General features: G+C 35.7%; 2 protein-coding genes across 2 annotated transcripts; both read left to right on the forward strand.

The window, feature by feature from the left end:
• Positions 1 to 505: 505 nt before the first annotated feature.
• LOC106099268 (fork head domain-containing protein FD4-like) lies at positions 506 to 5,742 on the forward strand. The gene is made up of 3 exons (XM_013277756.1): positions 506 to 1,351; positions 4,424 to 4,583; positions 5,669 to 5,742. Exon 1 carries the CDS (start codon positions 566 to 568, stop codon positions 1,346 to 1,348), a length of 783 nt encoding a protein of 260 aa, XP_013133210.1. The 5' UTR covers positions 506 to 565; the 3' UTR covers positions 1,349 to 1,351; positions 4,424 to 4,583; positions 5,669 to 5,742.
• A 9,302-nt stretch (positions 5,743 to 15,044) lies between these two features.
• On the forward strand, positions 15,045 to 17,107 carry LOC106099249 (cytochrome P450 6B7-like). The gene is made up of 2 exons (XM_013277720.1): positions 15,045 to 16,407; positions 16,909 to 17,107. The coding sequence occupies exons 1-2, from the start codon at positions 15,045 to 15,047 to the stop codon at positions 17,079 to 17,081; spliced, it is 1,536 nt and encodes a 511-aa protein (XP_013133174.1). The 3' UTR covers positions 17,082 to 17,107.
• Positions 17,108 to 18,203: the final 1,096 nt, after the last annotated feature.

An 18,203-nucleotide genomic window follows, 5' to 3' on the forward strand; every position in this document is an offset into this window, starting at 1 on the left:
TTCTCAGTTCTTAGTTGTAGACTTTATATCGCATTTTTACTATTTGAAATCTTTGATTTTTGATGATTTAAATTTTCATTTAGATAAAAGACAAAAAAGTTGACAAATGTCAACTTTTCAGTCATATCTAAATAGATATGATTGAAAAGGTTATTAGTGTGTAGTGTTCACGCAATGCGTGAACTGGGGTAGGTACTATTAATGCCGATGATGTCCGAGTGTCGGCGGCGGCGGCGGCGGCGCGGCGGGGCTCACGCCGACATCAATAACTATCCACTTCTTTAATCATTGCAATTTCGAAACGAGCTCGAGTCTCGGTGTCGAATAAATTTCGTATAATGTAAACGTGATAACAATTTAAATTCTTCTGTGAGCAGAGCCCGACGCCGACAAAACGACAAACAGAGCCGGCGTCTCGCGATTGGTGAGAGCGCACAGGGCGGGCCCGCGGCCCCACCCGGCCCGCGTCGGCCCGCGCCCCCAGTGCGCGCCCGCCGACACGCCGCGAGAGACGTCCGCCCCGCAAGCACGCGGATACTGCGACGACACCAGACGCCGCGACGACATGCCGCGGCCCACGCGCGACTCTTACGGCGACCAGAAACCGCCCTTCTCCTACATCGCCCTCACCGCCATGGCCATCTGGAGCTCTCCGGAACGCATGCTGCCGCTGTCGGAGATCTACCGCTTCATCACCGACCGTTTCCCGTACTACCGGCGCAACACGCAGCGCTGGCAGAACTCACTACGACACAACCTCTCCTTCAACGACTGCTTCGTGAAGGTGCCGCGGCGGCCCGACCGGCCCGGCAAGGGCGCCTACTGGACGCTGCACCCGCAGGCCTTCGACATGTTTGAGAACGGCTCTCTGCTTCGCCGCCGCAAACGTTTCAAGCTACACAAGGGCGAGAAGGACAGCCTTAACGCCGAATTGGCAGCTTTGGCGACCTTCAACAGGGCTTTTCTAGCGCGTCAGGCAAACGCCCCGCTGCCGTCGGCAAACTTATCGAATGGCATGTACGGTCCTGCCGTTACAATTTGTCCGAGGCCTAGTCCCGAGCCGAATGAGGTACCGGACACGTCGGCGCTGCTGCCGGCGTGCCCGCGGCCACGTCGAGCCTTTACAATAGACGCGCTGCTGGAGCCTGAGCCGAGCCGCAGCTCGCCGTCGCCGCCCGCGCCACCGCCGCCGCCGCGTTGCCCGCTAGCGCTGCCGCCAGCACCTTATCTGCTGGCTGCGCAGCGCTACCATGCCGAGCTGCTGGCGGGCCTACAGCAATCTTGCCTGCCACCGCTCTGGACGTGGCGCGACACCAGCCAGTTCTCACATTACACGCTTAATTCATGAATGGTAAGTTATCTTATGTTTGTTGGATGTTCAAGAAAAGAGATCCAAAACATGTAACATACTCATTTTTTATGACATCAATGAAAATAGAATTCTCCTAAATGTTGTGGCTGCACTTAGGCGTCGTCGCTGATTCCTGATACTTAGCGTAAACTGGCCACACGCTTGTTGAATAACATACAACTTTTAACTAACTTAAATAAAAAGCAATGAATGAAACAATTAATTATTTAATACAAAACATGCAAAACAAAATAAACTATGATTAATTTGAATTCGAAAACGTTTTCACAACACAAAAGCTTATCCAACAGCAAACCAAAATAATAAAATGTTGAACAGTGGATTGAGACAACTTAATTGTTATTCCATAACAAAACAACGTTGATAAAATCTCATTACAACAAACTAAACAATGGAATGAAAATTGTGATGATTTGTTGTGGTTTAAAACAATAATGCTGCAGGAAAACACAATTTTAACTATACTATCATTATTATAAATAAAGTTTTCAATAAGTAGTACAATTTTCAACATATCGTTAGCTGTTATGACTAGTAAGATTATAAACTGGCATGTTACCAATGGCGTTAGAATACAAATGATATCTACAGACATTTACAAGTACTCATAATACTGATTCTATGTCTGCAAATACGAAGACGTGTAAAAAGTTGTTAACAAGTTATAAATTACTTAAACCAAAAATAACTAAAGCTAAACAAGTAGAGGTCATGTGAATATTATCTCAGTTTAAGATAGAATCACAGTTCTCAACAAGTACGTACAAAATTTTTAGCATCAAAAATAAAATCAACAAAGTGTGACTACACGCGAAAACTTAATTAAACTTGTTGTACAATTTTAATTAACAAACCTTTATTAAGAACAAATAACAAGCAGAAATATTGTTTTTATTTCTCACCTAAAACTAAAAATAAATTTTAAGATATCGTCGTTCACACAATTCATAATTCTTTGAAAAGGTTGTATAGAATCTGGTAATATGGCAAGCAATGGCCGAAAGATTTTACATGTTTTTTTCATTTGTTCTCAACTAGCTGTTCCAGTGCGGCTTCATCCGCATGGAATTATAAAAGAAATATTTTATTGTTTACATTTCAAAATATCAAATTATCAATACCAAATGTCAAAATGAAATGACATTACAAACCTTGGCAATCTGGCTTCCTTGACGTTGGTAGCAACTTATGGTCTCTTTCCCCCATTAGGGTTTTTATCCAAAATATTTACCCCCTAAGTTTAATGGCGTGGAAATATAAGTATAACCTGAAGCGTGACGTAAGTGTAGGGCTTTTTATTATAAAAAGAATTAGTCAAAACTATGATATAATTTCTGACATCTTAGGCAACAAAGAAGTGTGTGTTTACGCTTTATTATAATAGTATAGATAGATAGTTAGTGTAAATACGATAAATACGTCTACTGTTTCTCGCGTCAATTTAAATAAAAATAGCAATAGTGTCAAATGAAATGTTCAAGTATAAATACTATAAGTGATTTTTAAAGACAATCCTTATCGTACAGAACGTTTTAGATAATTTATTTTGATACTCCAATTTGGGTAAATACAAAATTCCCAAGTTACACTGTGCATAAAATAAATTGGACCACATAGGGTATCGACTTTAAAATCGATTTTTCATTGCAATAATTGTTTTAAACGAATGAAATGAGTTGTACAAACCGAATGCAGGATATCGTAGCTATAACGTAGCAGTTATTGGTCAATTCCTATCGTAGCTTACGATGTCTCTTAAATGCATGTTTTAAAACATCCCCAACATTAGACAATAGGGGTTTCTTGAATCGCGATGTTGCTAACATTATTTCATCCTAGCTTTCGCCCGCGACTCCGTGCGCGTGGAATTAAAATAAAAAAACAAAAGTGAGTATCCTAAGTGTTATACCAGGCGATCATCTACACTTATACCAAATTTGATCGAAATATGTTTAGTCGTTAAAGTTGCAATCACTAACAAACATCCATCCATCCATCTAAACTTTCGCATTTATAATATTAGTATGATTAGTGTACTTAACTAGTTACCATATGTACAGTGCTGTGCCGCATACATTGTAAGCCTAGTTTTTAAAAAAATAATTTGCACGAATTAAATATCCTATAAATCTTTACATCTTATCCAATTTATAAAATCCCATTACATATAGACAACCTTACGAAAACATCCGTCTATTAGCAAAATCAATTTAGTATTTTTATGTTGCAGATATACTGATCGATTGATTTTGTTTTGTAATATAGAATGAACTATAAATCAAAATAACACAAAATATGATACGAATACACAAAACAATGATTCATATGAATAAAAAAATATTAACCGACAGCTTTTGTATCGCTCATTGTATTACTGACATTCAAATCTATCTTGACATATACAAGTTGAATTGAAATAGACCTTTGTGTTCGTACCAATAAGAATTTGATTGTTAACTCGGGTTTTCACTGCTTAAACATTACAAAAACATGTTCCTATTTTGACCGACTTCCCAGAGGAAGGAGGTACTCAATTCGTCTGTATGTTTTTTTATGTATGTTACGGCATAACTCCGTCGCTAGTCAATTTTCTCTTATACTCTTTAATAAAACGTTTCAACATGTATCATTAAGTTGTTTTGAAACAGTGCATCTGTAGTACATGCGTATCTTCCAGCAACGCAGAAGGCAAAGGTCCGCAATCTGTGGAAGTTATTAGGGAAAACCTATGACTAACAGTGGGCAGATAAGGGCTGATGATGATGAGCCAGCCGCATCTATAGTTACTCTGGTATTGCTGTTGTTTGTGGGCGTTAATCGTAACTTCGGTGTGTCTGCTGGTCGTTTGTCCCTTGTCTTATAAAAACTAATCATTATAGGTTATATGAACTCCTAACCTAATTAAAAAAAATGTAATATTCCTTTATCGCCAGTAACGTATTCCATTTTCAAACATTTTAATTATCTTTGGCCAGTATTTCAAAAACATATAACCTTAATATCATTTTTTAATTATCTGTGTTCTAATGATTATTTTTTCATTGTCAACAGGTAGCATCGTTTTTAAAAGATCTCAGGATTAGCTCTAGTTATAAGGAACTCTAGAGGCAATTATTATTACGCCTAAGTGTTAGAAAATTAGTGAACAAAAATTAGGAACAGAAGAGTTACAAAATCGTCGATTGTGTTAGAGTCAAATAAATAAAATAAGGTAAGATTTTTTTGAATTCTGTTATAAATAAAAATCAATAGTTAATTATTTATGTTGAAAACTGATAGGTTTTCAATATTAAAATCATTTACTCTAGAAAATTCTAAAGGCCACCACACTTGGGAGGCTTCAAGCGCTTGGTACCTATGGCCTCTACCGGTACACTCTTCAACATGCAGTTGTTATTAAAAAAATGTCCGTGCGCCAGTTGAACCAGTCCGTGTATGTCAACCCTTATTAGTAGTTATTCAGACTCTTGTGTCGACGTGGTTCTTAACAGATGTAATTATCGGGTAATCCTGAGTTACATGATCAAACTCGATTTAGTTGAGATATTTTTTTTAAATATTGCATCTAATCACCAGATAGCTGTTGAACGTCGGTTTGTTCAATTTTCTTACAGACCGTTACAGATTATTTCACAGTTTTTTCTTAATTTTGAAAGTCTTTACAAATCATTGTTATAAATGTAGGCCGGAAAGCCTAAAGACACTTCGAATACAATGGATTTAATTTTTAGTGGATATAAAATAACGAAATTTAAAAATAAAGTTATTACGAATTATAAAATACGTTAAAAATAAATTTGTTATCATATTACCAATTTCCGTTTACGTAAGTCTGTTATAAGAACTTTTGTAAAAGTGAAATTGTAAATTATTTCTTTTGGTTAGAATTTTTTTAATATTATGGTATCTCTAATTACGAATAAGATTTGATTTCTATGTAGAGATATATTATAAGCCATGGTATTCCGTGCCTATTTGATTTTGACTATTTCGACGCTAGCGTAAGCTGCTGGCTGGAATGAAACTAATAATAGAGTATTTATGACTAAAATAAAAGGCACATTACAATACAATTTTATTAAGAAACTATCTATAAATCTATATCGGTCCAATTGACAAGTTTAAAAGATTGCTAGGATTTTTTATAAGGAAACTAAGCTAACTGTCGTAAATTCGTAAAACAAATGATGAAACCATTGGGAGAAAACATTGAATTTTTTGAGTAGATTTTTTATTTTTTATTTTGTACAGAAAATAGTATAGCATATGACGTCACCACACTTTTGAATTTTTCAGGATATACACAAAATTCGTTCAAAGACTGACACCCGATCGACGATATCTCAACAAGTAACTCACCTTTATTCAAAATTGTATAGTTTTTTTATATTTGTGTATTTATTAAGAACTGTGATATTTGTGTTAGATAAATACATTTGTAAATATATAAATAAGTCATAATTATAAATAAGCATAACTTATTGTAGCTTTAAGATATAAAATATACAGTATATATGTTAACTGTTTATATCGTGTTTTAATTTGTTACCTATGTCAATCATCTAGAGCGGGCGCACACCTTTGACTGAAAAATCGCTGTTTAGTCACGCTGATATTCCTATGCGCATATATGGAGGTGCGCACTCGATTATTAGTACATCTATACATTTGAATTATCTGAACAATCGACAATCGGACAACAGTTGTGTGATTGATTAGTCAAAGTTGTGCACACGCTCTGAGTATTCTTCAATCCATTTACACAAGAATACTGCAGTTTTCATGCAAAATACTTTTTATATTTACATTGCTCTTTGTCTCAAATACAACCAAATTATATAAAAAGGGATATCAAACAAAGTTTAGGACACTAAAGGTACTTCATAAAAGGTGACAGTAAATATGCCTATCGCTTAAGCGTGCTACACACCCTCAGTTTTATGTGAACAGATAACCTAATGTGCGTAGGTGGCAACTGAGGATTGAACAGTTCCCAATTTTGTTATATTTATTTGATCGGACTGTTCAGATAAAACTAAGAGTCTTTAGTGGGCTTTATTCTATCTTCTATTGTGGAATAAGTTTGTCAAAAAAACAAATGGCAACTACCCCTAAAAATTGCTACAGTACTTATTCCAGAGTAGGTTTCGCCCAAGACTCCGTCGGCGTGGAATTAAAAAAAAACAAAAGTGAGTAGCCTATGTGTTCTTCCAGACTCATCTTTACATCTTTACCACATTTCATCGAAATCCTTTCAGACGTTTAGGCTGCAAAATCTAACAAATATCCATCTAAACGTTCGCATTTTTAATATTAAGTATGATACGGCGCAGTCGGTTTATTGTCATTGCCGTATTTTTTTTTATTTTTTACAGCATCACGTTTCTAAATTTATTACAACAAACGACAAACTATTGGAACTTTATTCAACATTTTTATCTATTTAACAAAATGTTTACGAAAGACTTTAAAAAATTGGAACCGACAGTTTAAATTGATAGAAAAAATGTTCTGCAACGACTATGAATTCGCAAATTTTTTATCACCTTGTTTGTCGTTCGATTCGACGAATTTTGGTAGTGCTACGCGGCAGTGCAGCGTTTAGAAATGCCTACTCTTCTATTTAGTGTCTTTAATTGAAATTATCAATAACTGTCTTTCGCCCGCGACTCCGTCCGCGTGGAATTAAAAAAAAACAAAGTAAGTAGCCTATGTGCTCTTCCAGACTATCCTCTATATCTATACCAAATTTCATCGCGATCCGTTCAGCCGTTTAGACTACAAACCCTAACAAACATCCATCCATCCATCCATCCATCCATCCATCCATCCATCTAAACTTTCACATTTATAATATTAATATGATTAAAATGTTAAGGAGGTTATATTGGTCCACCATTATTACTAACGTATACACAGTAGCAATTTTAAATTGTTATTTCAACAAACTTTCACAACAATATTTGGCTTTGCCGAGATTTAAAATTTATTACAACTTAAGGCGATTAACTCTAAAGATTTGAACAAAATCAATTAGCGGGAACATTAAATTCTTTTCTGTTTTTTATTTAAATGCAAATCAATCGTTTAGTTATTTAAAAGGTGTGGATCATAACAAAATGTATTTAAAGACCTTATCTATATTAAAATATCGACAATTAATATGCAAGATTTTGCAGCGTCGTAAAGTCTGGGAGGTTTGCGACATCACGTCTGCTAGTCGGTCGCACAAAGGAGGCGACAATGGGCCGAGGTCGTGCCTAGGTCTTCTGTAATTGTTAAAGCGGACCTGCTTTACATCGGGCTTATTCAATGCAACAAAGCTGAGGTTCATAAAATGCGGCGAGGTCCAAAGAGGCGATGCGTCACGGGCGCACAATGCAAACAGCCGGTGTGTCGGCGCGTGTGATGCGATGGTGTCACAACAGCGAGCTCAGTGCGCGGCGCCGTGCCCAATCGGCCACAATGCTTGCAGCCAGACAGCACGACGGTGGCCGCAAGACCTTTGTAAGTCGATATCACTCACGCTTTTCTATAATCTATAGTATTTCGTTTAGTATTCCTATGTGGATCAGAGCTATGAACATCTTATTTCAATAATGTTCTTACTATTTTAGTAGAAGTAAACCCATGAATAATAGAAATACTGTCGCGTTAAGCAACAAACAGCACCAGCAAACGTTGTAAAATTCTTCAAAATACTGCCTATAGTAAGCAAGGATGCAAAGAATTGTGAGATCGTTTTGTAAAATCAAAAGATCATGGCGATCCTTTACTTTTTCTTTTGTTATCTACCCTCTCACTTACAAAACATGTAATGCTTACAACTGTTCTAATTACTGCTGTTATAGTATCACCATTTGATCCCTACCTAAATTGACCCTAGATGTCGGCCGTAACACAAGTAGTTGAATCGCCGATACATATCTAAAAAGCTACGAGATTGCGAATCCAAATCAATCAGCCGTCAACATTTTTAATCTACTCTATTAGACAGCTTCAGATCTGGCCGCATTCAATTGAAACAATATTTAATGGTTTGCCGGTCGACGAGTAAAATAAAACGGTAGAACCATAAACATTCCACGTTTAAATTCGACCTCTGACGGTCGGTCGTGCTCTCCCTTTCCCTCGCGATGCATCCCGCTCCCTCTGCGCCGGCTCGTCTGCGGGAATCGACTGGCTCCGGGTTCTGACCAACGATTCCTAAACTGGAAATTAGGATACTTGAGAGTCTATTGAAAATTTAATAAGGATCTTATGAATAAATTAAACAATTTGCATTTCGTAGGCGAGCTAGGTCTAGGTTATATCAAGTTTAAAAAAACATGCTTAGATTTAAAAACATTTTCATAGTAATGCGACAGATGTATCTAAGTACACAAATTTACAAGAAATTTGGATGGGAATGTATAAAGTATTCTTTTGAGTGTTACTTCTCATAAAGTTTAGGAAGCGCTGGTTTTGATCAGTGAAGATAAAAATGGTACGGCTCATAATGTTTTAACAGGTCCGGGTCTTTGAGCGCGTCGAGCCGATGCCCAATTTAATTTTCCATTTTGGGTACGTAATAATTGCCTTGATTCGTTCTATGCGAGAATTCGGATCAGAAGTCGGCGGGCTCGGGGCCTTCTTAATCGATTCTATTTAATTGATTCATTTGTATGGACATTGGGTGCGGACATCGAGAGCTTTAGTTGTTCTATAAGTAACCGACAAATGCAAGGGAAAACAATACACACATATCCTAGTAATATCTTGTTCTAGGTCGAGAGGTGTAATATGTTACGTTAAGAGAAAAAAAAACTAATTTCGCACCGTTATTATACATATTTCAGTATGAAGAATTGGTCACAGCGCGGTACAATAGCACCGCGACACCCACAGAACACAGCACAGGCGGTTGAACACCGGCACAAAGCACCGCCGTATACAAATAAATAACGTCGCAACAACAAATATTTTAATAAGCACTTCTAAAGAATTGTTCAACGCTATTTAACACGCATGACGCACTGCCATGTCTTCCGACCACCTAACGTATGATCAAAACCAGACAAACATATTCGATTTTCAATCACATTCCCAAAGAGATAGAGTCCATTATCATTTAACGTCACCATAATGCGGTTACTTATGTCAAGACGGCATGACCAATGGCAGTGTACGTTTGTCCGTCGGCGAATACTGATCTTTTCAACAAACATAAACTTTTATGAGAAGCGACGCGAAGTGTCGATGGAAAATTGGAAAAAGGCAAGCGTGAAACGGCAGATGTTTTACAATATAACGGACGGCTGTTGTCCGACCGTATGCATCCTGCAGAATAAATACGAACATTCCCTTTCACATCTGCCTGGACACCCCCTTATAGGGCAAGATCTACATATTTATAATTGGTAAATTTTACTACCGTTAACATTGGTAAAGCTTCCGGATCTATAACACAATAAGCATTAGTTAGTTTAGCTTCAAAATCTATAATCTATACTAATATTATAAAGAAGAAAGATTTGTATTTTTGTATGTTTGAAATAACTCAAAAACTACGGGGCCGATTTTAAAAAAATCTTTCACTGTTAGAAAGGTAATTTATCAGTGAGTTACAGACGCGATATTTTTCACGGGGCTGAAGTTACAAGCAATCGTAAATAAACAAGCCTTCTAAATAATAACCCAATAACTCGACCATCCCGCCATTCGACTATTCTTTACCATATCCTAGCACAAGCCTAGAGCTTAGTTGGAATGGTAAAAGAAATATTAGTAAATTAACAAAAATCTGCTAATATAAAAAAAAACTCCAAACAAATTGACCCAGGAGTTCCAAAGTACGTCAGAGTATACTGATCACTTTAGTATGTGGATATAGAAACAAGCAAAATGTACTCGTAATTACAAACTTAAGAATAAGAATGATTCCGCCCTACTTTAAAATGTATGCAGTTTTTTTTTCTTTTCAGTAAACGATCAAAGTAATTAATGCACAAAATCCTGCTTTTCATATCTGTTAATTAAGTGGCCAGTTAGAAAACAGTTTTCATGTCTGCTGCAAAATTATAAGAAAAAAATGCTTTGTTATGTTTAGAACACATGAGCGAATATTTATCACAATGGGTTAATCTGGCAATGTGCTATTTGAGACATCGCCGTGCGAAGGCGTCGAGTTATTTAGCATAATGTCTGAACAGCTTTGCCGTTTACATTTCGACTACCAGTCTTAAACAGGATGTTGAAAAACACACATAAGCCGGTCATAGTATAATTGGCTAACGAATTAATAGTCGACCGTAGTTTTTAATAATAAAAATAAATGCGCATATTCGTACGGGATTAGAGTAATAAATCTTTAAAAGCTCAGAAATTGTCTGTCTCTGTTCGTAGAAACAGTTATGTTGAAAACAGTTAAAAATAAACTAAGTATTAATATTATACTTAATGCAATTTTGCTCGAACATATTACATCAAAGTTACTTATGTAGAGATATCATTAGATAGATTTACAAGTCTTTTTTTCTAACCATGGTCTCATTGGGTTCCAATAGAGCTTCACATCACCAGCTCACTATACGTCCCCACCGAGGGGCTCGGAGCCTACCCTAAGTAAGGGGTAACTAGGCCATAGTCAACCACGCTGGCGAAGTGCGGGTTGGTTGACTTCACACATATCTTTGAATTTCTTCGCCGATAAGCGCAGGTTGCATCACGATGTTTTCCTTCACCGCAAGAACTTCGGGTAAATTATGTACATATGAAAATTCGAAAATCACATTGGTACAGCGGGATTCGAACCCAAGACCTATGGATTATAAGTCAAGAGCTTAAACCACTGAGCCACCGACGCTCTTCGAGGTGAAATTATTTTAGTTAATTGATCATTTACCTACATCTTTAAAGTGTCATTACTATAGACTAGAATTGTATCTAAAGAAATAGACTAAAAAGAAAGAATTTGTCTATTTAAATTATTTATTTAACAGCGACCTAGTAAAGGTTTGTAATTAATATAATAAGTGTCTTAATTAAGCAATTATAAATCATAGCATTAAATTATTTAAATATTCATAGGATATTATTAGAGGTTTCCCCAGTTATTATTTCGAAACATTAATATGCATACTCGATCATAAAAATGTCGCTGCCAATTATCGTATTCGTCGAATGCTTGATAAAAGTACAGTCAGCATGAGTTGCTGCACCGATAACATTGAATAACCTCCGTCTTTGATATACCTATAATTTATAGATTATATTTTATGAAACAAAATCCATCTCAAAAGTATAATAAATCGCATATGTTCTTACAATAATCTCTAAATTTACTGTTTTTCTATAGTTTTGTTTACGTGTATACCTGTTGTGTAGACTGTACGAAATCTAAAGGTGCGCACAAGTTGTAATGTTTTTAAACTTCTAACAAATTTAATGACTTAAAAATCAATTATTTTTTTACTACTGTTTGGAATTGATTGACGTCGCTTAATTCATATAAATCATATTAATTGTGCAAAATACTGATATACACTTTTATATATTAATATTAGTGTATATGCTCACAAATAAATGTAAAGTGTAATTTTAACGTTATTATAACATATTTAATTAAAACACACTTTTTTCATATTTCGTTATCGTTCGATAATCAACAATTTTATTCCTATTTAATACAAAGTTTCCTACTCTTATTATCAACATTATCTGCTAACGTCATAAGAACATTACTGTCCTTATCATTCTCTTTCAAAAATCTGAGACAGCAAATTAACGCAAAATACTTTTTAAATCATTAAAAAGCTAGCTACATTTTCTCGTTGTCGTACTAATGTGTACAAAATATTTACACGACTCTCTCTTGAGTGACAAATTGGTAGATACCCCGATTGTACCTACTGATGCTATTGTAAAATAATAAATGCAGTAAAACGTACAAAAACGTTGACATAAAAATGTCAAACTGGTCTACAATCTACAATTAAATCATTCCCATAGATGTACTAGAACAGGATTGAGCTCTTGTCGAAAATTGATGCCGAGCGAGACCTCAATAACTGTCCGTTCTATCCCTCTCTGGCGATGGTGACAATGTTGAAATGTGATTTAAGAACAAGTATTATAAAAAACCTAGTATTTGTTGTCTGACGTCAGCTGATTATTGTTTCAGATAGATTTTAAAGTATTAGTGTTATCATTAATATATTTACTAAAATCAATACAAAATACATGATTCTAAATCAGTCATTGCTAAATAAGTCTTGTGAAATTTATGCTACAAAACTATTTTATTTCTTATATCTTAAATCTGAAATTATATAACAAAACTATTTTAGAGAGTGAAAGAAATAAGTGCATTAGTATTTAAGTTACATATTTGTCCTTAAACTAGAATTGGATAGTCATGCATGGTCACCGTATTCTTCACCAACAAATTATGTTTAAAACTATTTACCTGTGAAAATATTACCCACGTGATATGTTATCAAGTTACATATCTATATACTAATATAATAAAGCGTAAACACACTTTACTTTGTGGCGTAGGATGTCATCAATCACCGAATATTTTTGAATAATTCCTTTTTTAATATCCCTACACTTACGACATACTTTAGGCTATATATATTTTCACTCCATTACACTTTGGGGGTAAATAAATTAGAAAAAAAAGAACTTCATGTGGGAAAGGGATATTAAGAAAGCAAGGTTATTATGGTAATTGCAATCTTGACATTTGCAATTGAGAATTTGACAAAAGTAAACAAAAAAATAATTTTCACGATAAAGCCACAAGGGCACAGCTCGTCTATTACACGAGTATCTTGGTATGTTGTGATGTGACTACGACAATATTAACAGATACTGTTACATAATTCCCTCATGATGCTTCCGGCAATAAATATTAATGGTCAGAAACTGGTCGCCTCTTTAAACAGATTTAAACGGCGATGTATTTTGTTTTGACCTAAATTGACCTTGTCTTAAATGTTTATTTTTGTACCGTTGACATTTCCAATATTAACATAGTGAATTATTTTGTTTGAGATTATTATTTTATTTGTAAATAGATAAAACATATAGTATAACCGGAAATTAGCAAGACAAATGTTTGATTTCTTATCTGTTGTACATACCGTCTGCTTATCTTTGTATCTACTTATATCTATTCAATTCATAAAATTGTAGTGTATCTTTGTAATATAAAAAAAAATACGATCTATTTGCATTGTCAGTATTCTAAAAAAAATCTTTGTATGACGTCCATTTAGAACATGTTTGTTATTTCTTACGATGTCGTAATAAATGGATTCCACTGCATTTTTACTATAAGACTAAAGATGTATATGTATGTACAACTTATTTTTATTGTGCGCCGACGAAGACGCGGGAGATTGCTAGCTACTAACGACCTTGTAATACGTGTGCGCCCGGCCCGGACACGCGGAACTCTAGTCGATTTTGCCAGTTGCGCGTATTGTTTACTGTCATCGTGATATCGTCTAAACTTTATTTTTCGGAATTATGTAACACTACCTAATGCCCGCGACCTCGTCCACGCGGAATTTTAAACAAAACAGTATGTACCCTATGTGTCCTTCTAGACTGTTCTTTATCTGTGTCAAATTTAATGGACAACCACTGAGCCGTTTAGGAAGTACTTTATGATAATAATCTACCCCTCCTTCCATCTAAACTATCGCATTTATAATATTAGTAATTTTAATTTAAAAAAAATACGTCGCAAATAACGTGCGTTCTTAAATACTTTTTAAACCAATTAAATACAACCGTAGTAAACCATTAGGCAATTGCATTTGTGGTCTTTTCGCTATTTCGGCGAATTCAGGGGACCAAATGCTCTTTACCTTATCAATAAAAATAAAACAACTGTAGATATAAGCTATCTTTTATTAAGCATATTTCTTTTCCTTATTTATAAACTATTTTCTTTCGAAAGTCGGCGGTCATCGGGAGTACCTGGAAGCATACTTTTAAATTTATAATTCTTTTGTACATCATTTTTACGTAGATATTGTAGTTGTTTTTTTAGCAAGCATAAGCAAATAAAACAAGAAAGTTACGGGTTGCACCTGGTTTTTAATATTTTTTTTATATAATTCACACTTTAGTACTCTATCCTATATATATTCCTATCGAAGAGGAACGTCTAATAAGTGGAGTACGTATTTTAATTGATGTTTCAATATAAAGTGGTAATTGTCAGAAAACCAGAGAAGACAGACTTATATTATCCAGGACTTTTATTTTAGCATATTTAAATAACTATACATTTCTTTCATACATAATTTTTGACCCCGTAACCTGGACTACCTTTAAAAATAAAAAGAATTATCAAAATCGGATAACCAGTCGCGAAGTTAGGAAGTAGGTAATACGCCAATACAGACGACTTGAGAACCGCCTACTTTTTAAATCAGTTAAAAAAATAGTAGCATAGAGATAGTATAAAGAAAACTTACTATAACCAAAATCTTGCAGTTAAAATACATAAACATATTTAGATAGCAACATTAATGTTTTTTTAACAATTTATTTTAGTTCGTAATAGTGACTTGCAATTTTTTAACTAGCAATGATGACTTGCAAATGAAACGCGAGAATTTTGCCAGCATATATAGCGCCTAGCGGAGGCAGCCCACAGACGCTCCGTATCACCATGATCACCCTAGCCGTGTTCTTCGTGCTGTTCGTCGCGCTGTACTTGTACGGTACACGAACCTTCAAGTATTGGGAAAAGAGAGGCATCAAACATGACAAGCCCGTGCCGTTCGTCGGCAACAATGCCCGACTGTACCTTATGAAGAAAAGTATAACCGAATTAGGCGTCGAACAATACTGGAAGCATCCGAAAGAGAAGGTGGTAGGTTTCTACCGAGCGATGCGCCCAGAACTCGTGGTAAGAGATCCAGAAATTATTAAGCGCATTCTATCCCCAGACTTTAAATCTTTCCACATGAGAGGCGTCACTACTCACAGAAAGGTGGTCGAGCCTTTGTTCAAGAATCTCTTTCTTGCGGACGGCGACCTTTGGAAACTGCTGAGGCAGCGTATGACCCCCGCATTCACAAGCGGAAAATTGAAGGCGATCTTTCCCTTTATCGTGGAACGTGCCGAGCACATGAAGGAACACGCCATCAATGCGCCGCCGACAGGCCGTGTGCTGGATGCCCGCGAAGTATTTGCGCGCTTCACCACCGACATTATCGGATCTTACGGTTTCGGTCTCGACATGGATTCTCTCAGCGTCGAAGATTCCTTTTTCAGAAAATTGGGCGCCGACGTTTTTAAGTTTACTAAAACTCAAGTTATGATTCAATCACTCAAGGAAATGTTTCCAGAAATGTGCAAGCATTTGAGAATCTTTGGCAAAATAGAAAAGGACACCAAGACGTTCGTCGATAACGTCCTACAAAAGAGAAATTATGAACCAATTGGTAGAAACGACTTCCTCGATCTATTTCTTGAGTTTAAGAAAAAAGGTGCAATGGTTGGACAATCTATTGAAAAGTTTAAGTTAGACGGCGCCCCAGAAGAAGTATCTATGGAACTTACCTACGACATCCTGACTGCTCAGATATTGTTGTTCTTTGCCGCTGGTTTCGAAACGTCTTCTTCCTCCGCCAGCATCACGATGCACCATCTCGCCTACAATCCTGAAGAACAGCGGAAAGTGCAAGAAGATATTGATAGAGTTTTAGCGAAATACGACAACAAGCTATGCTACGATGCAGTGAATGAAATGACATATTTACATTGTGCGTTTAAGGAAGGTCTTCGAATTTTCCCATCGTTGGGTCACCTGGTGAGACAATGCACTCAGAAATATACATTTCCAGAGTTGAATCTAACGATAGACGAAGGAGTGTCGATATTGATCCCCGTGCAAGCGCTTCACATGGACCCGCAATACTTTGACGAGCCTCAGAAGTTCCGCCCGGAACGATTTTTAACCGAATTTGAAAATCCGTTGACAAAAAATATCTATTTGCCATTTGGAGAAGGTCCTCGGGCTTGTATTGGTAAGTTTATTTTTTGTTTTATACATAAAATATATCGTTGTCTCAGGGATTTAGGCACTTCACTTGTAATCAACAGGTCTTGAGTCTGAATCCCGACATAAGTCAATGTAATTTTCGATTTTCGAATTTCATATTATGTACATAATTTACTTGATTTTCTTACGGTGAAGGAATACATAGTTATGCAACTTGCACATATCGGCGGAGAAATGCATTATGTGTATTATGCCTTAATTAGTGGGGATGTATGCTGACGTATATGGTGATGAATATTAAATTAAAATGGGAAAGAGACCATTCTTTTATAAACACAAATAGTAGTTTACAGAAGTTAGAGACGTTCCTTCTATCGTAGAAACGTGAACTTAAATCACAATAAATACAATACTGGAACTTAGACTTAAACACTTTTCTGGATCAAAAAAGTGTCTCGGGACTTCATTATACCTGTAATCTGTAATCACATGCAATCAAAATTAAACTTTACTTGTATAATTTCAGGTGAGAGATTGGGTCGTATGCAGGCTGTGGCAGGCCTGGCCGCCGTGCTGTCGAAGTACTCCGTGGAACCCGCGGCCGAGACGATTCGCCAGCCCCTCGTAGACCCGACTTCCAACATAGTGCAAAGTGTCCAAAATGGTGTGCCTTTGATGTTCAAACTGAGGGTCAAATAAACATTGTAACGGCTTATTTTGTTGTTTTGCTTTTTTATATTTCTATTGTATGCTATTTTTTGCCTCAAAAATGTACGAGTTTATAAAAAGGTTGCTTTTGGTACATTTTTATTAAATTTAAATTAAATTGCTTTATATTATCAAACTTTGGTAGCAAGGGTTCAATGGGTTAAAAATTAAGTTCATGAAAATGTGTTAAATAAAATTAAATACATTTGAACTTAATTATTTGCTTCTTTTTTTTTTTCTTATTTCCCAATGTTTCTAATAACAAAGTTATCCTTTTTGTACTGTTTCCCTTTAATCTGACCATTGTTTTGCATCAGAATACGTTCTCTGGTCTCACACAAGTTTGAAGGAATAATCATTTTAACAGCGTTCACTCTAAAATTTCCTATTTTAAAGGGTTTTCAGTCAGCAGTATTTAAAAAATATAGTTGTTTTTTTTTTCAATTAGTTTAGGCACCTATAAAATTTCATTAATATCATCTACTTGATTGATATGTATTGGAGGCAAGGACAGATGGCTTAAATTGAATTATCGATTATTTTACAAAGATCAAAGTCCGTACGCCGTTTTGGCGGTGACGTGCAACGTGGTATCTTCTTTCGTCGTAAGAACGTCAGATAAATTAACATAAGAAATAAAATAATCTATACTATTATTATAAAGAGGAAAGATTTATATTTTTGTATGTAACTCAAAAACTACGGGGCCGATTTTAAAAATTCTTTCACCGTTACAAAGGTAATTTATCTGTGAGTAACATAGGCTATATTTTTTAATTTCACGCGGGCGAAGTCGCGTGCAGCAGCTAGTTAAATATTTATTTGAATATTGAGAGATACCAGGGTTCGAACCTAATAAACTACTTTTTAATAGGTATAGGACTTTTTTAAGAATATTTCATTGATTTTGCAAAAACAGAAGGATATGACTTATATTTATGACATTGTTTATAATTATAATATTTTTGAAATCGTTTTTGTAAAGTTATCGGCAGATGGATCAGAGTAGTACAGCGCCCCTAGCGGGCGTGAAGAACAACAACATATCATATAGTGTTAGAAAAATAAATAAAGGCGTAAAATAGGAATGTACATACCTATTTATAATTTTCT

This window comes from Papilio polytes, unplaced genomic scaffold (genome assembly GCF_000836215.1).
Source record: "Papilio polytes unplaced genomic scaffold, Ppol_1.0 DF824135.1, whole genome shotgun sequence".
NCBI lineage: Eukaryota > Metazoa > Arthropoda > Insecta > Lepidoptera > Papilionidae > Papilio > Papilio polytes.